This window comes from Pelophylax lessonae, assembly GCF_965119305.1.
Source record: "Pelophylax lessonae genome assembly, chromosome: 1".
Lineage (NCBI taxonomy): Eukaryota > Metazoa > Chordata > Amphibia > Anura > Ranidae > Pelophylax > Pelophylax lessonae.
In genome coordinates this window covers 482,361,049-482,384,625 of record NC_138768.1, presented here as the reverse complement: position 1 = coordinate 482,384,625, position 23,577 = coordinate 482,361,049, and the positions used below count along the sequence as shown (strand labels likewise).

Below are 23,577 nucleotides of genomic sequence, written 5' to 3'. Positions count from 1 at the left end.
GCCTGATTCCTTACCTGCCTCTTTGTTCCTTCTCCTGTTATCCTGTCCCTGTCCTTTCTTGCTTTCAGCTCCACCCTGATCTCCCGTGTATGACCCCAGCTCTGTTATAACTACACTTCGTATATCCTGTTTTCTGTATATACTTGGTTTGGGCAGTTGTTCATTGTGTGTTCACTTACTATTTGGTTCTCTTGTTTGATTTACACAGTTTTAGTATATTGAAGGTGTGTTTACATTTGTTATCCACTTATTTTAAATACATTTGTAGCACCCTCCTAAGTAGGTGCTAGGAAAACACATTTGGTGGCTCTGTTTTGCTTATCAGGTGAGCCAGATCTGTTAGTTTAGCCTGTCCCATGTTTCCAGGTGTGATTTATTGGGTCTAAGGGAGTCTCCCTACTGTATCCAATAAGGGAGCTTGTTGGACAGTGGAGGAAACCTAACTAGTAGCACACCAGGGTTTATGGCTGTCCCAGTGGGTGGGCATTGCTGCAATGCATCCTGGGTTTGGCAATAAATCCTGAGGGAGCATGTGACAGGGGGTCTTTTGGCAGGAGCAAAGTCCCAGGAGGAGGTGGACGGCTGTCTCTCCTCCTGCAGGTGTTACATAGTTACATAGTTAGTCAGGTTGAAAAAAGACACAAGTCCATCCGGTTCAACCAAAAAAAAAACCTGTATTGAAAACCCAACCATACAATCCCATATAGACAATCCTATACCCACTGTTGATCCAGAGGAAGGCGAAAATAAACCCCAGCAAAGCATGATCCAATTTGCTACAGCAGGGGAAAAAAAATTCCTTCCTGATCCCCCAAGAGGCAATCGGATATTCCCTGGATCAACTTTACCTAAAAAAAATGTTAGTACCCATTTATATTATGTACCCCTAGGAAAGAATCCAGGCCTTTTTTAAAGCAATCTAGTGAGCTAGCCAGAACCCCCACTGGAGGGAGTCTATTTCACATTTTCATAGCTCTTACGATGACAAGAATCTGTTTTCCTCTAGACGTAAAGAGTGCCCCCTTGTCCTCTGTGTTGACCTTAAAGGGAACAACTCAACACCAAGTTCACTATATGGACCCCTTATGTATTTATACATGTTGATCATATCCCCCCTTAATCTCCTCTTCTCAAGAGAGATTAAATTCAGTTCCTCTAATCTTTTCTCATAGCTGAGGTCCTCCATGCCTCTTATCAGTTTGGTTGCCCTTCTCTGCACTTTCTCCAGTTCCCCAATATCCTTTTTAAGAACTGGCACCCAAAACTGAACTGCATATTCCAGATGAGGTCTTACTAATGATTTGTACAGGGGCAAAATGATATCTCTCTCTCTGGAGTCCATGCCTCTGTTAATACAAGAAAGGACTTTGCTTGCTTTGGAAACAGCAGCTTGGCATTGCATGCTATTATTAAGCTCATGATCTACCAGAACACCCAGATCCTTCTCCGCCATGGATTCCCCCAGTTCTACTCCACCTAGTATGTATGATGAATGGATATTCTTAGCCCCCAAGTGCATACCTTTTCATTTATCAACATTAAACCTCATTTGCCACATAGTTGTCCAATGAAACAGTGCATTGAGGTCAGCTTGTAAGTTGGAGACATCCTGTAAAGAAGTTATTCCACTGCAAAGCTTGGTGTCATCTGCAAAGACTGAAACGCTACTTTTAATCCCACACCCTATATCATTTATAAAGATATTAAAAAGTAAGGTTCCCAACACTGAACCTTGTGGTACACCACTGATAACTTTAGACCATTCAGAGTAAGAATCATTAACCACTACTCTCTGAATTCTATCTTTTAGGCAATTTTCTATCCAATTACAAACCGATCTTTCCAAGCCACATTAGCCGTGTGTGGGGAACTGTGTCAAATGCTTTTGCAATATCCAAGTATACTACGTCCACAGTCACCCCTCTGTCCAAGGTTTTACTTACCTCCTCATAAAAAGAAATCAGGTTTGTTTGACAACTTCTGTCTTTCATGAATCCATGCTGACTGCTGCTTAAAATATTTTTTTCAGCAAGAACTAATCTATGTGGCCTTTTATTAAACTCTCCAATATCTTCTCGACTATAGAAGTTAAACTAACAGGTCTATAGTTACTTGGCAAAGACTTTGATCCCTTTTTAAATATAGGCACCAAATTGGCTCTACGGCCCTACGCCAATCAAGTGGTACTATTCCAGTCCTTAACGGGTCCCTAAAAATTAAAAACAAAGGCTTAGAAATTACAATTCTTTTAGGATGCGTGGGTGGATGCCATCTGGTCCAGGCGCTTTATCCACCCTTATTCTGTCTAAATATTTCTGGACCATATCACTTTTCAGCCATTGTGGATCATTTGGGGCCGTGTCAATACTGTCCTCATTATGGTCATGAGCTCCCCCATGCTCCTTTGTATATACAGAGCTGAAGAAAGTATTTAATAAATTTGCCTTTTCTTTGCTCCCAGTCACCCACTCCTGATTATTTTGTAAAGGGCCTACATGCTCAGACCTAACCTTTTTACTGTTAATATATTTGAAGAATTTTTTGGTGTTTGTCCTACTATCTTTTGCAATCTGTCATTCATTTAGAATTTTTGCGTCCCTGATTTACTCTTTACATATTCTGTTATATTCTTTGTAACAATTAAACAATGATAGTTTTCCCTCATTTTTATATTTTTTAACCACTTAAGCCCCGGAAGATTTTACCCCCTTCCTGACCAGGGGTTTTTTTGCGATTTTTTACTGTGTGACTTTAACGGACAATTGCACGGACGTGCGACGCTGTACCTAAACGAATTTCACGTCCTTTTTTTCCCCACAAACAGAGCTTTCTTTTGGTGGTATTTGATCACCTGTGCGATTTTTTGATCATGCGCTATAAACAAAAAAAGAGCGTAATTTTTGCAAAAATAACAATATTTTTCACTTTTTTTTATATTAAATTCCCCCCCCAAAAAAAATGTAAAAATCAAAATTTTTTAACATTTTCGGCCAAATTGTTTTATGCTACATATGTTTGGTAAAAAAAATTGCAAAAAGCGTATTTTGATTGGTTTGCGCAAAAGTTATCGCGTTTACTAACAAAGGGAAAGATTTTTGTCATTTTTGGTGTTTTTTTTTTTAACGAGTAATGGCGGCGATCTGCGATTTTTTTTTGCGGTACTGCGACATTGCGGCGGACAGATCGGACCCTTGACTGACATTTTTGACACTTTTGGGGGTACCAGTGACATTACTGCAGTAATCAGTGCTATATATATGCACTGTTACTGCAAAAATGACACTGGCAGGGAAGGGGTTAACTGTTTTGGACAGGGAGGGGTTAAGTGTGTCCTAGGGGCGTGCTTCTAACTGTAGTGGGACATGGCTATTGGTGTAAAAACAAAGATCAACGGTTCTACATAGTAGAACCGTCTGATCTTCATTTTTACACAGGGAGAACTGACAGGCGGCTTGTTTACATAAGCCGCTCTGTCTTTCTCCCGCTATACCGGCGATCGTAGTGTGACCGGCGGACATCGGGTCCGCCGGTCACACGCCCGCACTCCTCTGTGAATGAGCCTCGGCGGGCGCGCGCTCGCCCGCTATTGGCTCTAAAAGGAGTGACAGGCGAGCGACATAGATCTACGTCACTCTGCCTGGCCGGGGCTGACTGCCGCAGTAAATATACTGTGCGCAGTCGGCAACCGGTTAAAAGCTCTTTTCTTTCTATCTATGGCTTTTTTAACTTTTGCCGTGAGCCCCATATTTTATTTTATTTTATTTTTAGCCTTTTAAATTTATTACCCATGGGAATATACTTTGCAGTGAGTTTGCATAAAGTCTTTTTGAAAAAATCCCATTTCTGTTCTGTGTTCATTGATGCCAATATTCCCTCCCAGTCTAAATCCTGGAGAGCAGCCCCCATTCTTGGAAAATTTGCTCTCTTAAAGTTAAGTGTTTTTGTATTTCCTGTATGCGTTTTTTGCTCACAGCTAACATTAAATAAAATCATGTTATGGTCACTGCTACCCAGATGTTCTCTTATATGAACATTGTTAATAAGCTCTGCATGGTTTCAGATTACCAGGTCCAACAGAGCATCATTTCTAGTGGGGGCCTCAATAAACTGCACCATAAAATTGTCTTGTAATAGGTTTATACATTTTTGCCCTTTAACTGTTCCAGCAGTGCCATTACTCCAGTCAATGTCTGGGTAGTTAAAATCCCCAATTATTAATACTGTCCCAGCCCTTTCAGCCCTTTCTATCTGTGCCAGGATTCCCCACCTCCTCATTAATACTGGGAGGTCTATAACAAACTCCAATGATAATCTTTGTTTTACGCACACCCATGTACATTTCAACCCATACTGCTTCAGATTCAGCACACTCTCCATCAACTAGGTCATCTTTCACACTCACTTTGAGATCACTTCTCACATAGAGACAAACACCACCACCCTTCAGTTTTACCCTGTATTTCCAAAAGAGAGCATAGCCAGGAATATTAATAGCTCAGTCATGTGAAGAATGAAGCCAATATTCAGCAATACCAATTAAATCATAGTTCTCCTCGTGCACCAGAGCTTCCAACTCCCCTTTTTTTGCTTGGCAGACTTCTGGCATTAGTTAACAAACACTTTAAATCATTGTCCCATTTTGCACACTTATTTTGCATGTTTTTAATTTTGGTATAAATAGTACCATTTCCAATGGTTGTTTGTAACATGGTGTGAGGAAGGTGGTTCAGGCAGTCGGCCTAGGGACCAGGTGTGGAGCTGAGCTGTAGAGGATCCAGTGTGCTGACCAGTGGAGCTGTTTGGCAGAAGTCTTTGAGAAAAACAATACTGAGTACTGAGGGATCTGCCTAGAAGAGGGGACCACTCCAGAGAAGTCAGGGGATCAAGGAGCCAGCTCTCACAGAGTGATACAGAAAAGGGAGTGCCGAGTAGTTAACCCTGAAAATTAGGGACAAAGGGGGTGCCAGGAAAGGGCCCTGAAGTTGTTCAGCAGTAAAGTCTACCTCAGAGTACAGCTTACCTCAGGATACAGTTTACCTCAGTGTGACGTGAGTCACTTTGGTTGGGGGGCTTGTGGAATCCAGATTGCTTTAGGGAGGTTGGGAGACTACTTGTCCAGCTTCCCCAGCCCCTCTTATGTGTAAGTCACCCTGTGTCAATTTGGGGCACAGGGTGACCAAGAAACCCAGTCAAGTCTGCACTAATCAGACTCACTGTACAACCACACTGGACTCAGCCTTTCGTGTTATCCTGGGTTCTATATGTGTGGATTGTTTTGAAAGAGTGGGCTCTTTCACTTGGGACAGTAATATTTCTGAACAGTGTCCCTCAGGAAATATATAAAGATATATTGCAGATTGCTAGGATATTGCAGAAGCATTTCATAGACCCTTGCTAGTGGGGTGGGGTTTGTTATAGTTGAATACCTGCAGTCCATTGTTCTTCTATTGTTCCTGTCTGCCTTGAGTAAGCTTATTATGGGATGTGTATGTGTGTGTGGATTGGCTCTAAGGGGGAGGGGTTTTCCCAGAGTGTATATTTCTTTGTGCTTTGTGTTTCAATAAACAGTTTGATTCTGCTTCACTCAAAAAACTTGTACTGTCGAGTTCTTGGGGTAACTATAGCCAAATTCACGGATCCCGTGTTCCAGAGCTTAGGAAGCAGCATCTTGGTGGAGATACCCAGTCGGGGTGTCTGGATTCCGTCACATTGGTGTCAAGCGGTGGGATGCTTCCTGCAGTCTGGGACATCCAAACCTCCACCGGGATCCAAGATTGGGATAGCAGTCTTTGGTCGACCCAATGGACCTGGCATCAGAGTTCGAGGGGGTGCTGTGGATTGCCCTTTCAGTATACCCCAGGACGGTATCTGCCAATACCTGGAGCTCAGGCAGCACATTTGGGTGGAGTTCTGGCTTGGAGCCCTCCAGCTTGCTGGTATATACCAGGGCAGGGCAAGTGCTTTCCAACCCCAGGGCAATGGGCCAGTGACCAACGGGAGTTGCAGATGGCATTCCTGGGAGAGCGGCCCCAGGAGCAATGGGTATCCGAGTTGGACAGGCTGGTCCAGCAGGAGATAGAGCTGGATAATCAGTATCGGGCTCTGCAATGGCACGCAGAGCAGAAATATTTAGGAGAGACATCAGAATGCTCGGCAGAGGGATATGACTTTGGTGGCCCTGGATTGCTGTGGGAGAGCCTTACAGATGCGTTTGTGTTTGGTGATAAAGGGGAACCTACCCTTGAGGACCTGCGAGAATACAGAGAGGCTATGCTCCGTCTCACAGAGGTCTGAGAGCTTGAACCTGATCTAGAACACTTGCTAAGGAAAGAACAGCATCTGGAAAGGGCATACAGGAAACTGCTAGAACACGTTCAGCAGCATGCCTTAGAGTCGGCAGTGGAAATTCCGGAGATTGCTGTTCCTAAAGCTGAAGTGCTGACAACAGGCAGAACTCTGCTAGCCTCTGCCCAGCACCAGTTAAATCTTCTGGATTCCACAGACAGGAGATGGTGAATTTCGATCCTCAGACACCACTAGAGACTAGGGATTTAGTAGACTTTTATGTTGAGGAGGAACAACCCGGTGATTTTCCTGTAGAAGAGCTGACTTCAGAGCATGGCGCTGTGGACCCCTACATACAACAATTGGTGGCCCTGAAGGATTTGTGCAAGGCCACCGATGTTTTACTTTACTGCCCAGTGGAACAGCTGGCAGCTGGGCAGAACGCTACTGGCCTCTGCCCACAACAATCAACTCCGCAGGAGTTCCAGAGCGAGAATGCAATCGGCACCTCACAACTGCAGCTTAAGCTGATATCAGTGGATGGGACTGCGGTATTCACTGACAGCAATCCAGCAGAAGAGTTGGCAACAGGGCAGAGTGCTGCTGGCCTCTGCCCCCAACTAATAGAAGATGGATTCTATGTGGTAGTGGATGGGACTTTGGTTTCCACTTACACAACCCCAGAAAAAGGTCTGGCATTAAGACAGGAGGATGTCAGCCTTGTTTTACAAGCACTGGCGGATTTTCATAGAGAAAATGTGTATGAGACTACTGTCTCCACCTGGATACCCCAGGGATGCTGGGCAGTCGTCGCAGATCCCCAACAGCATGATGGAGTGAGCCCAGCCACCCTGTCTTCTCTCCAGTGGCTAAATGGACTCCAGGGAGAAGGACCAGTCCACACTTCTCCCCAGCAGGGGTTGTGTTCTACGAGAGAGGCAGAGGTTGGCTGGGTGAGTAACCTTCTGTTCCGGACAATTTGTTTGGGGTACTGTGTGGGTGCAGACATTGGGGGACTGGAACTACGGACTAATTTCGAAGTCAACCCGTTTGGGGTCTCCTTCTGTGTTAGTCTCCTGCCGAAAGGGGAGATACGACGTGAGTCACTTTGGTTGGGGGGCTTGTGGAATCCAGATTGATTTAGGGAGGTTGGGAAACTACTTGTCCAGCATCCCCAGCCCCTGTTATGTGTAAGTCACCCTGTGTCTATTAGGGGCATAGGGTGACCAAGAACCCCAGTCGGGTCTGCACTAATCAGACTCTGTGTACAACCACACTGGACTCAGCCTTTTGTGTTACCCCGGTTATCCTGGGTTCTATATGTGTGGTTTGTGTTGAAAGAGTGAGGGGCTCTTTCACTTGGGACAATAATATTTCTTTTTTTTTTTAATATTATTTTTTATTAAAGAAATCAGCATACAGGAATAATGAACGCATTGCAATTACACGTCAACAAGTCCAACAGTTTGCAAAGTACAGTACAATACAATACAATAAATGATAAATGGGGGGGGGGGGGAAGGGGGGTTCCGACTATAATGGAATAAATATCAATTCAGACAGCAATCAACAATGTCAAACAACTCTTAACACCAGCATCTGCCAGGGGATATGAACTGGATGGACAAAATGGGATTTGCCCCATTCCACTCCTACAAGTAAGGGTGAGAGGGAAGAGAACACCCCCACGACCGCCAGTGGGAACATAATTGCCACAGGGGTGTCCCTCCCGCCCGCATATAAGATAATATCAGGAGGAGTATGTCCAGTGTTGCCAGGCAGACCTAAATTTTGTGTATGACAAGGAGTTTAACGCTAAGGACTTCTCCATAGCAAAGTTGGCATTAACAATCTTGACCACTTCAGAAAAGTTGGGTATATCAAGAGATCTCCAGCGACGTAAAATCAGTACCCTGGAAGTCAATAGAATATGCAACACCATCTGTCTATAGGGGATCGGATATTCATCTAGTCCCAAGTTCAACAAGGCTAGTTCCTTCTTAAGGGGGCGTAAGATACCGGTGCAATCGGCTATTCACTTGAACACCGTGTGCCAGAAACTAGTCAAGGATGGGCAGTTCCAAAGGACATGGGCGAGTGTACCCCTGTGACCGCAGTTCCTCCAGCAAGTATCAGGGACTGTGTGGAAGATTTTTGCCAGCCTGTCAGGGGTGTAGTACCACCTATTGGCGATTTTCAACATCATTTATTTATAGTATTGGTAAGTACATGAGAGGGCATGGGACCACTGGACCGGAGTGAACTGGAGATTTAGATCAGCTTCCCATCTCTGCATAGACAACGTCTTGGGGGGGGGGGGGTCAAGGGTTTAGTGGAGGATGTTGTAGAACATGAAAATACCCTTAACAGACTTTCTGATGGAGTTGTAGTCGGTCCAGACCTTGAGAGGAACACGTCTAGTGCATAGGGGATGCCGTTTAAGAAAACTATGTACACTGAGCACCTGGAGGAAGAGATTAGGTGGGACATGGAGGCTGCGCATCAGTGCTTGCGGGGTCAGCAGAGTATCACCTTCATAGAAATGGGAGAGCTCGGCAATGCCTGAGCGCACCAAGTCGGATGTCCGAAGGGTTGGGAGGTGTGCTCCTAAAAAGTCTAGAGGTAGAGAGGAAGAGTGGATTGGGGCCAGTTCCAGCTGTGTCTCCCGGACGCCCTCCAGCCTCCTCCAGGCCAACAGAGAAACTTGGAGGGTCGGAGGCAATCCAGACAACGGCCAGGGGATCCAGAGGTCACCCAGGAGAAGCAGCCGCAAGTTGCCGGTGGGAGGCAGATGGCGTTCCATAGAAGACCAAGGGGAAGCACTGAGAGGGGCGAACCAATGCTTTAATTGGTCCAACCTAGTGGACCAAAAGTACGCATGGAGATCTGGCAATTTGGCACCCCCCATGGATTTGGGAAGCTGCAAAATAGAGGCAGAGACTCTCGCCCGTTTACCACACCAGATAAATTCCCGCAGTCCTCTAGAGAAGGCCTCCAAGTATCTCCTGGGAAAAGGGACAGGAAGCGCCCTAAATACTTAAAGCACCTGAGGCAGTATCGACATCTTATAAGCTGCCATTCTGCCACCCCAAGATAGCTCGACCTTGGACATGGCCGCCATAGTACCGTTGAGTTTCTTAATGAGGGGATCTAAGTTAGAGGGAAGCAGTTGGGAGATTCGGGGGGTTATGTTCAGACCCAGGTAAGGGATACTCACTTCTGTCCAGGGGTAGGGGCATAAAGACTTTAGCAGGGACACTACTTTCGGACTAACGCCCATATTAAGCGCCAAGGATTTAGAAGTGTTTACCTTATGGTAGGAGATCTCCCCAAATGCTAGTAAAGTTCGGTGTACCGCAGGAAGCGAACAGGTCGGGTTTGTCAGTGTTACAATAATATCGTCCGCAAAGAGGCTGACTTTGTGGATTGTGTCACCCAGGCAGAACCCCTCCACCGAGTCGTCAGACTGAATGGCCTCCGCCAGAGGCTCAATCATTAGATTAAAAATAGCTGGAGACAAAGGACACCCCTGACGGGTGCCATTGGTAATGGCGAACGGAGTCGAGGTGGTGCCAGAGGTGATGACTTGGGCCGAAGGGCAGGAATAAAGTGCCAGTAGAGCCGATAGTATACCCCCTGTGAATCCAAACCTCCCAAGAGCCATACCCATATACAACCAGCTAACCCTATCGAACGCTTTCTCTGCATCCAACGTGAGGAGCAGAGAAGGCATTCGGGTGCTCTCCGCCAGATGCACCAGATTCACTATACGCCTGGTAGCATCAGAGGTCTGCCTTCCCGGCATAAACCCCATCTGGGGTCCTTGCCAGATTTGGGGATGGTCGTGATATAGGCGCTAAGCATGTCACTGGGGAAAGCTGACCTCTGAGCCGCTTGATTAAACACCTCAACAAGGTAGGGGCTTAAGGTATCATTATAGAGCTTATAATACTCGCTGTAGAGACCGTCTGGGCCCGGGGACTTGCCGATAGGCAGGGAACGTATAGCTTTAGAGATCTCCGCTTCTGTGAAAGGAGAGGAAAGGGCCTGCACTTGGGCTTCCGTGAGAGAGGGAAGGGACAGCCTATCCTGGAAGATTTGAATGGCCTCGGGGGTCAGGTTGTACAGTGGAAGGGTCTTGTGCCAGATTATACAACAAGCCATAAAAAGTCGCAAATTCATTCGCAATATCTTTAGGGTTGGTCAATTTAGCTGTCGTCTTATGATGGGTCAGATAGGATATACGGGCAGATGCCCTCTTTTGTTTAATGCCAGACGCTAGGAATTTACCCGCTTTGTTGGCATGGGCGTAGTATCGGAGGTTAAGCGCCTTTAGGTGGCGATCGTAATGCTCCATTAAATGAGACCGGAGGGATTCCCTTTTTTGGGTCAGAGCTGCGGTCAGAGGGTGTAGGAATACTTTTATGGGTGGCCTCCAGGGTACGGATCTCAGAGAGAAGAGCATCAAGCTTCTGATTGTAAGCCTTACGTATCCTGGCTGTCTGTTGAATACAAATTCCCCTGATAAAAGCTTTATGCGCTCCCCAGAGCGACCAAGGGTCAGAGACCGAAGAAGCGTTAAATTTAAAGAATTCGCATAAATGGTCAGCAATCACCTTACCAGTGGCATGATCTTGGAGTACTCTGGCGTCACAGCGCCATATAGACGTTCGTCCCCTGGGTCCGCTCTCCTCCACCACCATCTCCACAGCTGCATGGTCAGACCATGTAATGTTTCTGATGGCCGAGGAGGAGACCTTACCCAGCAGAGGAAGGTCCATCAGAATCAAATCGATGCGGGAGTAGGAACGGTGCCTGGAGGAGTAGTGGGAGTAGTCCCTTTCCGAGCCATGTTGACACCTCCAGACATCGTACAGCTGCTCCTTGTGTAACAATCAATTGAGAGAAAGTTGTCGGCCCCGGGCGGGCACCGAAGTGTCAAGCACTGGGTCGACAAAAGCATTAAAATCGCCAAACAGCACCAAGTTACCATACACATCTGTGGAGATTCTCCGGAGCAACCTGTGGAGAAAACGATGCTGTTGAAGTTCGGGGCGTACACCGCAACCAGAGTCAAAGGTAAGTTATTGAAATCGCCCCGGAGGATCAGGAACCGTCCCTCTGGGTCACAGAACTTGCCTTTCAAGGAAAAAGCTACTGTGTCTCTGATTGCAATTAGAACCCCACGCTTTTTCTCAGAGGCACTGGCAAAAAAAAAGACTTGGAAAGTTCTTGTGAGAGAAACGAGGCTGTTGAGAGATTTTGAAGTGGGTCTCTTGAATCGAGGCAATGTCCGCCCGACTGTTGCATAGTTCGGTCCATAGGGAGTAACGCTTGGCCGGATGGTTTAGTCAATTAATATTCAAGGAAAGAAATTTAATGGTCATGGTGACTCATACGGGTAGAATCGGAAACACTGGATGTTAGCAAGGCAAAAAAGAAAAAAGCAGGAACAGCTAGAGTTGTGTGACATATCAAAGGGACAGAATACCAGGTGGGACATTCTTGCATCAGAACCAGAACCAAGGGAAGGGAGGGATCCAACAGTTGCGCTTAGCGCAAAACATGACATAAAAAAAGTCTAACAGCAGGAAACACCTGCAACCAGAAGAGAAGGGCCATAGGGAGTATTCACATCCTAGGCCTGGGACTGTGAAGAAAACTGCGAGGAGACATGCTCACTGCTGCTCGAACCCTGCCTAGAATTAGAGCGTTTATGGGAAAACACTTGCCAATCCCCTTGGATAGGAACAGGAGAGGGAAGGGGTGAGGCCCCGTGTGGAGGTGGTGCATCCATGACGATCCCCCAACGGTGCAAAAGTGCCATTCCTTCTTCTACAGTAGAGATGGTGACCGTGGATCCATTGTGTGTAATAGTTAAGAGTGCCGGGTGCTTCCATTTGTGCGGAATGCGGTGGTTCCTGAGAGCCTTCGTAACTGTTGCCAGGTTCCTGCGTTTCTGGAGAGTATGTCTGGATAAGTCCGGAAGGATCTGGATCTGCGGGTACTCCCCGGGCTTGCAGTTGCTGCGAGGCCAGAAGTATCTTATCTTTCGCCTGAAAAAAATGGACTCTAAGGAGAACATCACGGGGCAAGTACTGTGCTATGAAACCAGGTTTAGGGATCCTATGGATCCTATCGATGGTCAAGTCAGAGGCAGAAAGAGAAGGCACTAGTGCTGCAAACAGATCTTTGGCTAACTTCTCCAGGTGCTGGGGTTGAACCGCGTCTGGCACCCCTCTAAGCTAAAGATTATTTTGTCGCGACCTGTCTTCAAGGTCAGCGATTTTATCTTTGAGCCAGGTTATATCCTCAGCATGTCCATTGTGAGCCGCTACTAAGGTGTTGAGGGAGAGTGGGCACTTATCCATGGACCTTTCCACCGAGTCAACCCTCTCCCCTAGTTGGTGAACCTCCCGCCTGGTCTGGGTCAGGCCTTGCACCATGTCCGTGTGGATGGAGGCCCATAGGGAATGCATCATGTCCTTCAGCAGGGATGCCGAGATAGGATGATCACCCACAGGGAAGGCTGCAAATGGGTCAGCTGCAGGAGAGACCTGTGGCTGCGGTGTGGTAGGAGACAGGCCATGATCCATCTGCTCAGCAGGGATGGGATGGGGAGGGGAAGACCCCCGCCTCGGTTTCTGCTTGGCAGGGCTTCTCGAGGAAGGTGAGAGAGGTGTGGAGGAGCCTGAGGAGTTCCCACTATCAGGATTAGCCACTTGCCTTGGTGGAGGTGAGAGTCTATCCTGCACGTCTGCACTGTGCGTGGGAGGCCACTGCTGCCGACCGGCGCCATGTTGGTGAAGGCCGGCCGCATTAGACAGGAGAAAGCCATCCATCCTGTTGAGCTGGTGAAAGCCTTTCTTCCCCTTCGCCATCAGCGAGGTAAGGAGAGTTAGCAGGGGTGATTAGACTGAATTTCGTGCCATTCTGTGGGTCGGTGAAGGCTGAAGTCCCGGGTGGCCGAGCGGAGCTTCAGAGCAGTGCTGCTATCCGCCCGCGCAGTGCGCCACGCCCCGGGACAATAATATTTCTGAACAGTGTCCCTCAGGAAATATTTAAAGCTATATTGCAGATTGCTAGGATATTGCAGAAGCATTTCATAGACCCTTGCTAGTGTGGTGGGGTTTGCTATTGTTGAATACCTGCAGTCCATTGTTCTTCTATTGCTCCTGTCTGCCTTGAGTAAGCTTATTATGGGATGTGTATGTGTGTGTGTGGATTGGCTCTAAGGGGGAGGGGTTGTCACAGAGTGTATATTTCTTTGTGCTTTGTGTTTCAATAAACAGTTTGATTCTGGTTCACTCCAAAACTTGTACTGTCAGAGTTTGTGGGGTAACTATAACCAGATTCACGGATCCCGTGTTCCGGAGCTTAGGAAGCAGCTTCTTGGTGGAAATACCCAGTCGGGGTGTCTGGATTCCGTCACACTCAGGAAGCTCAACTAATTCCTTTCACAGCCAAGGGCAAAGTGAAACAGCGGCCTAGCCGTGACTAGCTCTATTCAGCGCTACTCAGCGTTATTCAGTATTACACAGTGTTACTCAGCGCTAATCAGCTTTTTTCAAGTTGTCCCAGCCTATTGTGCATAGTTCCTTTAAGTTGGAGTATCCCACTCATTCCCTTCTCCTATCCAAGTTCTAAATAAAACATTAAAACCAAAGATACTGGACTGTTTCCTGACTGAGCTAAAACACTTGGGAAAATGTCAATTTGTCATGTTGTGGCTAATGGTAACCCAGGGGAACCCGTCACCAGCAGCTCCCAAGGGAGTAGTGCTACACATTATATTAATTTGCATTTTACTTGTGCTTGGTATTCTCTGTGGAAGTACGCACATTTCTAGTCACACCAGTTCCCGACATAACATCAAGGTCAGTCCTGAGTCCTGACCAGAAGTGGCTGCATGGGGAAGCCATCTTGGTTCTTCTGTCATTTGTTACAAGATGCATCCTGAGGAGGTTGTATACTTTACTTTGCCAGTGACAGTGAGGGGACCCATTGGCTGAGGCCAGGGGAACCCGTCACTAGCAGCTCCCAAGGTAGTAGTGCTACATTTGGGGGTTCATCCAGGATGTCGCCCTGGCTTACTGGCCTGGTTGCTAATGGCAACGGCCAAAGAAAAGTTCAACGCCATTTTTGCTTCCAGGACTTTGTTCTAAAGCTTTGTTCTAAAGCTCAATGTGAGGCCTGCACTACAGGAGACAGGGAGAGTGGGATGAAGATAGAAGGGCACAGTGGCAACACAAAGATTTCAGTCAGAACTGCAAGGTGTGTCTATTGAGGACGGAGATCTTTTATTTGAACTATCAAATGTATTCCTCTTTGAATTACTGGGAGGCGGGAAAAAGGCCTCTGTTCGTGAAAAAGGACTGTGTCTGCCTGACAGGAAAAGGTGCATGTGTGGATGGAGAAAATGGCAGCCAAGGGCACGTGGATCGGTGTGTTGCGGGGGCCGACTGTGTCAAGAGTAAATGGATTGATGTTGACCGTGCATACGACAGCGGGACATTAATTCTATATAGTGACTGTGTTAAAACTGTGAAGATAGCTGTTGGCCATACAGGGGAGGGCAGTGGAGCTTTCTTTGGAGACAGTATGGTGACGGGCCCTGCTTGTACATGTGCTGGGAAGAGGACTGTTGACCGTGCATACGACAGCGGGACAATTCTCTGGACTGGCAAAGAGGGACAGCTGGCTCAAGATGATGGAGGTGCAGCTGGGGCCCCGCTACAAGCAAGAAGAGTGGATGCATGTCTGGCGAGGGACATTGTCTGCTTTACAGTAACTTCCATGTTAGCTGAGTTGAAAGAGAGTGGCATTGGAGGGGTTACTGCACCATGTGGGAAAGCATGCGCTGAAATGTTCTGCCTAGCAGGAGGAGCCACCACCAAAAAAGGAATATGGGTGGAAACGTCGTTCGCTCCCAGCCAATCAGGAGTGACAAGGGAAGTCCATAAATTACTTCCTCCTTCAGGTGTGTCTGAGAGGGAGACATGTGTGTGGAGAAGCAACATGGAGATTGCCAGAGAGAAAAAGAGCGCATCAGCGACTATTTCACCCGTTAGCGGAGAACCTGCTGGGCAGACTCGGGAGCAGACCGGAGGCAACTGTCCTGTGGGATACAGGAGTGCGGATGGTGCCCGATGGAAGACTGGTGTTGTGCACGGAGGAGACGTGGAGCACTTAGGGCTGGTATGTCCCCAGTGTTTGAATGTGACTATACGGGTGCAAGCGTGGAGCCAGTGTGGGCACTGTGGCAATCTGCTGCTGCGGATGGAGAAGAGTGAGGGTTGGCCCAGACAGTTGTGTGTGTAGTGGGAGACAGGAATCACTCGGGCCATGACGGCTCTGGAATCGGGACCTCTCCACGGAGATGGGAGAGGAGTCTTCAGTGTGCTGATGCAGCTGGAGGCCATGCAACCTGGCAGTGGTTCAGCATATGCTTTAAGGGAAACCCGGTTGCCAGGAAAAGGGTGCATGCAGGTAATGCGGCCAGGAAGTGGCCACCTCATGCGTCGAAGGCCACCGCAGCAGGAACTAGGTCTGCTCTGATACCAATTAAGGAGGAAAGATGGCCAAAGGCGGTTGGGGCTCGTTCAGCAAGTGTGAGTAGTGAGGAGGAGGCCAGTGCCATTGATGTGGGGTCTCCGAGTTTCCAGAATTGATTTGGATCCATAGAGGAAGGGACTGACAATTGGAAATCGGAGGATGAGGCTGAGTGGGACTGGGGATCTGAGTCTGCCATGTCCTGACACAGTAGAGGCACCTGATGAGGAAACCAAGGACTCTGTGGTAAGAGGGGAGCTTGCTCAAAGTTTGGGGTTCTGTGAGGCCTATGCAAGTAGGGTCCAAGATCTGGCCACACCCACAAACTGTGCCTGGGCTTGAGATCAAAATGAGGCTTACAGCTCCCTGATCAGGCCTGAAGAGACCCCATTTTCTCCAGCTGGGAGAGGGAATCGTAAAACCATTCCCAGATTTTCAAGGATGCAGTGGTGACTGCAGAGGAAGGTTGCTATGGAATACGGATATGATTACCCCTATGCTCCACGGGAGATTATGTTAGAAATAAAGGCAAGAATAGAGTCTTGGTGTAATAAAGCCATCTGGGACTTTTCGGTTCATCCCTAAGCCTCACCGGAAATCCACCAGGGCAGACCTCCGGTAGAAATTCAACTCAGTTAAAAACCCAGTGGAACTTTGGGCGGTCTATCTATTTGGATTGAGTGGAGGTCCGCTGCCCAGACGGATCAGGCCAGGCTTGGTCAGTCCGTGTTCGGGACAATCAAGGGAACCTTATCAGAATCCCTCATCGGGATTATTACATATAAGAGGAGACTACACTACAGAAAGAAAATGGCTGTCTAGCCTCTTCAGAATTCAAAACAAAATCAGTCCAAGTGCTGTTGTTGGGGCATGTACCCCTTTTTCCTTTCCCATTCCTTTCCCCTTCTAATCCTACAGAAGTGGGTAGGGACTACTAAGCATGTCCACGGGACTTAAATTGAGGGTCATCCCCTCTCCAGAAATTGTGATTGACCCATGTTGCTGTTCTGCAGACCCCTTGGGCCACCGGGCCAGGGTCTTGGATAAAGAAAAGAAAGGGACTTCTACTTCATAGATCCTTTGGGCCATCGGGCTGGGATCTTGGGTTACAAAAGTTGTTGCAGTTCCAGTGGGACTGCCTTTGGGCCAATGGGCCACAGCGGAATTGTGTGGGTGAACGTTACAGAAATGGGCTGTGCATCCAGGAAGTTTGGTAGGGGGTGCTCTGGTGCCAGAGGCCCCCCAAAGAAGCTATCCCTAACTTGGCAGGATTGTGGGCTGCTCAGGCTCCAGTGGCCCATCCTGTTCCAGGCCAAGAAGAGTGCTGATGGACTGCAGCAAGGAGATGCTGCATGCACTTTTCCTTCATGGACTCTGCATTAGGTAGCCAGTGGTAGGGCACAGACTCACTTGCAGGGATCAATGTAGGATGTTCTGTCAAGACTGGACAAGCAGAGAAGCCAGGGATTAGGATAGGAGGGTTGCCCCTGTGGGGAGGGTCTTCCCATCAGTTACAAGATATGAGATAGCTACAATGTATATTCATGTGTAAAATGTCTAACCCTTTTCTTTACAGATGACACCAGTTTTGAGGTAGTCAGTTAGGGTGTATGTATATATATATATATATATATATATATAATTTTTTTTTGGTGGGGGGTGCATTCTCCTAAAATGCACTCTATATGCCAATTTTGTTTTTCGCATAAATTATTTGTACATTCGTTCTTTTTTCCCTTTTCCCCTTTTTTTGTGGGATACTCCTAGATTTTTGGCAGGATTTTTTGTAGGGGGCGGCTGCCCCAGAGCCAACGGGACGTGGCTCATTTTTGGTGGGGGGTGGATGTAGCACCCTCCTAGGTAGGTAGTAGGAAAACACATTTGGTGGCTCTGTTCTGCTTATCAGGAGAGACAGATCTGTTAGTTTAGCCTGTAACATGTTTCCAGGTGTGATTTATTGGGTCTAAGGGAGTCTCCCCACTGTATCCAAATAGGGAGCTTGTTTGACAGTAAAGGAAACCTAACCAGTAGCACGTCAGGATTTATGGCTGTCCCAGTGGGTGGGCATTGCTGCAATGCATCCTGGGATTGGCAAGTGACAGGGGATATTTTGGCGGGAGAAAAGTCACAGGAGGAGGTGGACGGCTGTCTCTCCTCCTGCAGGTGTGAGGAAGGTGGTTCAGGCAGTCAGCCTAGGAACCAGGTGTGGAGCTGAGCTGCAGAGGATCCAGTGTGCTGACCAGTGGAGCTGTTGGGCAGAAGTCTTTGTGAAAAACAGTATTGTGAGTACTGAGGGATCTGCCTAAGGGTCTGACTAGGAGAGGGGACCACTCCAGAGAAGTCAGGGGATCAAGGAGCCAGCTCACACAGAGTGATACAGAAAAGGGGATGCTGAGTAGTTAACCCTGAAGATTAAGGACAAAGGAGGTGCCAGGGCCGGCCTTAGGTGTTCAGGCGCCCTGTGCGAGCTAATCCTGTGGCGCCCCCCCGCGCGCATTTTCTAGCACCTTTTTTGCACTTTATTTGACTTTTCTTTTTTATGATCACTAATAACTTAGCCCTTCTTACATCAGAGACCCTCCACACAAAGCCCCCCTTAATTTAGAGGCCCCCTACATCAGAGAGCCCCCCCACACAGAGCCCCCCCTCACAAAGCCCCCCTCACTTCAGAGACCCCTCCACACAAAGCCCCCCTCACATCAGAGACCCCCCCACACACACACACACACACACACATCCGAGACCCCCCCACACAGAGACCCCCTCACATCAGAGACTCCCACACAATGCCCCCCTAAGTTCAGAGACCCCCTACACACACACACAAAGCCCCCTTTACATCAGAGACCCCACACACAGAGCCCCCTCACATCAGAGACCCCACACACAAAGCCCCCCTACACACACAAAACCCCCCTCACATCAGAGACCCCACACACAGATCCCCCCTCACATCAGAGACCCCCCACACACACATCAGAGACCCCCCCCACACAGAGACCCCCTCACATCAGAGACTCCCACACAAAGCCCCCCTAAGTTCAGAGACCCCCTACACACACACAAAGCCCCCCTCACATCAGAGACCCCCACACAAAGCCCCCCTACACACACAAAACCCCCCTCACATCAGAGACCCCACACACAGAGCCCCCTCACATCAGAGACCCCCCACACAAAGCCCCCCTCACACAAAGCCCCCCACATCAGAGAGCCCCCACATCAGAGAGCCCCCCACATCAGAGAGCCCCCCTTACATCACAGACCCCCCACACAAAGCCCCCTTACATCAGACCCCCCGTGGAGCCCCCCACATCACAGACCCCACACACAAAGCTCCCTTTCACATCAGAGACCCCCCACACAAAGCCCCCCACATCAGAGAGCCCCCCCACACAGAGCCCCCCACACAAAGCCCCCCTTACATCACAGACCCCCCACACAAAGCCCCCTTACATCACAGACCCCCCACACAAAGCCCCCTTACATCAGACCCCCCCCGTGGAGTCCCCCACATCACAGACCCCACACACAAAGCTCCCCTCACATCAGAGACCCCCCACACAAAGCCCCCCTTACATCACAGACCCCCCCACACAAAGCCCCCAACATCAGAGAGCCCCCCCACACAGAGCCCCCCACACAAAGCCCCCCTTACATCACAGACCCCCCACACAAAGCCCCCTTACATCAGAGCCGTCCCCCCCCCACACAGAGTCCCCCACATCAGAGAGCCCCCCTTACATCACAGACCCCCACACAAAGCCCCCTTACATCAGAGCCCCCCCCACACAGAGACCCCCACACAAAGCCCCCTTACATCAGACCCCCCCATGGAGCCCCCCCCTTACATCACAGACCCCCCCCACACAAAGCCCCCTTACATCAGACTCCCCATGGAGCCTCCCACATCAGAGAACCCCCCCCCCTTATATCACAGACCCCCCCCCCTCACATAGAGCTCACCACAAAAAGTCCCCCCTTACATTTTTTAAAGGCGAGAGTCCTCACTTACCTTCCGCTCTTTGCAGCTTTTTTTTCTTTAAACTTCCCGCCCACACATCCCCGGGAGTGTGGGCGGGGCGGGAAAGGAGGAGAAGGGGTGGGGCGAGGAGGAGCTGACGATCTCTCCTCTGGTGTCAGTGCAGGGAGGGAGGAGAGATCATCAGCGTGGAAGGATCGGAGCGGAGGCTGAGCTGTGTGTGATACACAGCTCACCTCACTGCTTCAGTACGGGTGACCGAGGCACAGCCGCACACTGGGAGGTAAGCGGCGGACGCGGCCTGTGTTAACCCTGTCCAGGCCGCGGTCGCCGCTCTCCTCCCGCTGTGCGGCCTGAATCACCTGATCTTCTGTGAGCCGTGATGGCCGCATGGCGCCCTTGTTGCCCATGGCGCCCTGTGCGGCCGCACGGCTCGCACACCCCAAAGGCCGGCCCTGGGAGGTGCCAGGAAGGGGCCCTGAAATTGTATATATAGTTTACCTCAGGAAGCTCAACTAATTCCTTTCACAGCCAAGGGCAAAGGGAAACAGCGGCCTAGCCATGACTAGCTCTATTCAGCGTTACTCAGGGTTATTCAGCATTACTCAGCCCTAATCACCTTTATTCAAGTTGTCCCAGCCTATTGTGCATAGTTTCTTTAAGTTGGAGTATCCCACTCATTCCCTTCTCCTATCCAAGTTCCACATAAAACATAAAAACCAAAGATACTGGACTGTTTCCTGACTGAGCTAAAACACTTGGGAAAATGTCAAACTGTCATGTTGTTGCTAATGGTAACCCAGGGGAACCCGTCACCAGCAGCTCCCAAGGGAGTAATGCTACACATTATATTAATTTGCATTTTACTTGTGCTTGGTATTCTCTGTGGAAGTACGCACATTTCTAGTCACACCAGTTCCCGACATAACATCAAGGTCAGTCCTGAGTCCTGACCAGAAGTGGCTGCATGGGGAAGCCATCATGGTTCTTCTGTCATTTGTTACAAGATGCATCCTGAGGAGGTTGTATACTTTACTTTGCCAGTGACAGTGAGGGGACCCATTGGCTGAGGAGGCGGAATACTGGCTGCAGAGAATATATCTGTTAGCTTGCGTGGCCCCTCTTTAGTCTTTCTTTTCCCCATCATGATTGACAGGTGTCAGGGTATATGCTGTCCAACATTACTGTGAAAGGCTTTGTCAGGCTGTGTTCTCCTGGAGCGCTCCTCTTACACAGCCATCTTCCTGGTGGCTGGCCACAACCCCCATATACTTTTGTTTTTAATTAGAAAAATATTGTAAAGTGATGTAATTATATTTAGGGGAAATGTCTCTGTTTGATTATAATAAGTGTTGGTTTTGATATTTACGATATACTGTACTATAACTTATCATTTAGAACGAATTGAAATGTTAAAACCTATTATGTTTACAATATAAGCTGAAAAATCTAAAAAGCCTGATATTTTTGTGTTTCCTCAGATATGATTGGACAGAGAGGCAGACCAAGCAAATGTCCCATAGAAGGAAAGGTGTCCAGTGGTAGAGAAACTCTGCGCCTACGAAATAAGGGCACAGCCACTGTTGAAGAATTGGTAACTCTTTAACTCTGAAAACACTCCTAAAATTGCAAATAGTTCTACAAACACCCCAACAGATATTACAGTTCACTTTATGCTCCTTGTGACGGAAGTGTAGGTAAGACAGAACGCACATGGAGAGCAGGAGTGCCAACAAAGCCTTTTATTGAACGGTAGCGGGTATGTTCACAAAGAAAGGGCCAAACAAAGGTGCCCAGGGTCAGACCCAACGTGGGTAGGACAGAGTTGCAGATAAACGGGTTAGTCCATAACAGGGGGCTCCCAATAGAATGGGCAAAGTCCTGGCCAGCGAGGGATTGGGCCACACACAGATCAGGGCAAACAATGAGGTGACAAAGTTCAGGCAGAGTTCTTATAGGCCCAGTGTTAATCCACTCACCAGCAGGCAGGTACAGGATGTATCCAAAATCCAGGTTGTAGGAAGGGACAGGGTAAATCCAAAATCCAGGTTGTAGGAAGGGACAGGGTAAATCCAAAATTCAGGTTGTAGGAAGGTTTGAAGAGGCCCGCAGGAACCAATAGGGGATTCTGTGTTCTCTGGCCGCAGCTCAGAGCCACACAGTCTTCCAAACAGCAGAGATGAACTACACACAGGAGAGACTCTCACTCAGCTAAATATATTAGGACTTGTGTCCCAGCAGGTGGGACAGGCAACTCCCAGCCTGGCGTCCAGTTGCCCCAGCAACCAGCCCCGCCCCCCTCTATTTGAGCCCACACAAGGAATGTGTTCATTGTCCACAGTGAGCATGAAGGCGGAGAAGCAGACATTCAGGCACCTTGCTGGGGAGGGGAGAGGGACAGCACAGTGGGGGGGGGCAGGCAAAGGAGTGAGCAGCCAGGGGGGAGAAAAGAATCCCATGCTGGGGAAGATAGTAAAGTACTGGGGGTGCAGAAGAGAGGAAAAGAAGGGGGGGGAAGTAGGATCCGTGACAACCCCTCCCCCTTTTATTTTACAAGTGCCGACAGGGGGACCTCGGCAGGTCTCCTTGGAGGCACTTGTGGTAATAGGCTCACCTACTGAAGGTCCTGCTGCCGGGTATGGTGGGACAAGGGGATAAACACTGTAGACTCCCTGAGGAGGATTGGGCGCCATGGTGGTCAGCCAGTCACTGGGAGGTTGGGGTAGAGGTCCTTCCGCTGGGGCCAACTCTGGGTAGTTGACTGGGCGACTGTGGCTGGCGGATGTGGTGCGACGGTTCTGAGGGCAGCTGGCCTGAAGATGCCCAGGTTGGTTACACCTATAGCACCGGAATTTGCTCAATGTGGGGTCAGAGTCTAGTTCCTGTTTAAATTTCTCACGGTCCCAGGTCAGGGTGGTATTCTGGTCAGGGTTGGTAACACTCACCGGATCCAGAGCAGAAGGGGAGTCCCGTTGGGTTTTCTCGGCAGGCAGGCCGTGGCTGGCTTGGCTCCTGGTCACAGCTCTGACGTATTGGCACTGTAGCTCTCCTAAATCATTTCCAAGCAGAATGTCCGCAGGTAGTCCAGCCATGATTCCAATTTGGCAGCGCTTTTCCCCAAACCCATAGTCAAGGCGAACCGACGCTTTGGGGATGTGTTTCGTAGTACCACCTGCCATTTCAATAAAGAACCCGGGGCCTGGCTTGATGGCTTCTGGTTTTACCACGCGGGGATCAGCAATGGTGAGGAAGGCCCCAGTGTCCCGAAATCCCGTAGTTCTCTCTCCATCAATCAGGACCTCCTGCAGGTGGCGCTGCCTCTGCTCTGGGTAGGATGGGACAAGGGGATGAACACCGTAGACTCCCCGAGGAGGATTGGCAACAGTGGGGGTCAGCCAGTCACTGGGAGGTGGGGGTAGTGGTTCTTCCTCTGGGGTCAACTTTAGGTAGTTGACTGGGCGACTGTGGCTGGCAGACATGGTGCGACGGTACTGAGGGCAGCTGGCCTGAAGATGCCCGGGCTGGTTGCACCCATAGCACCGGCGGTCCAGAAATGGCCCAGAAGTACGAGGTCGGTAGGAAGGGGCTGTGGATGGTGTTGGGGCGACAGGGCGCTGGAGGAGTGGCAGGGGGTTGCTGGGAAGTGGTCTGCCTGTGTTCTGGGCTTTGGGCGGCTCGACTACCAGTCTCTTCCAATGGGGTTTAATGGCAAGGGCCTCGTCTGCCAGTGCAGCAGCCCGCTCAAGGGTGCCAGGGTC

General features: G+C 49.1%; 1 protein-coding gene across 1 annotated transcript in view; it reads left to right on the top strand.

Annotated features, from left to right (window-relative positions):
* The window catches only part of GIPC3 (GIPC PDZ domain containing family member 3), a gene marked incomplete at its 3' end in the record, with an annotated part of 896,805 nt that overhangs the window by 374,739 nt on the left and 498,489 nt on the right, over nucleotides 1-23,577 (top strand). The window contains exon 3 of the mRNA XM_082246846.1: nucleotides 21,301-21,413. Coding sequence (XP_082102972.1) covers nucleotides 21,301-21,413 — 113 coding nt within the window. The remainder of the gene's footprint in view (nucleotides 1-21,300; nucleotides 21,414-23,577) is intronic.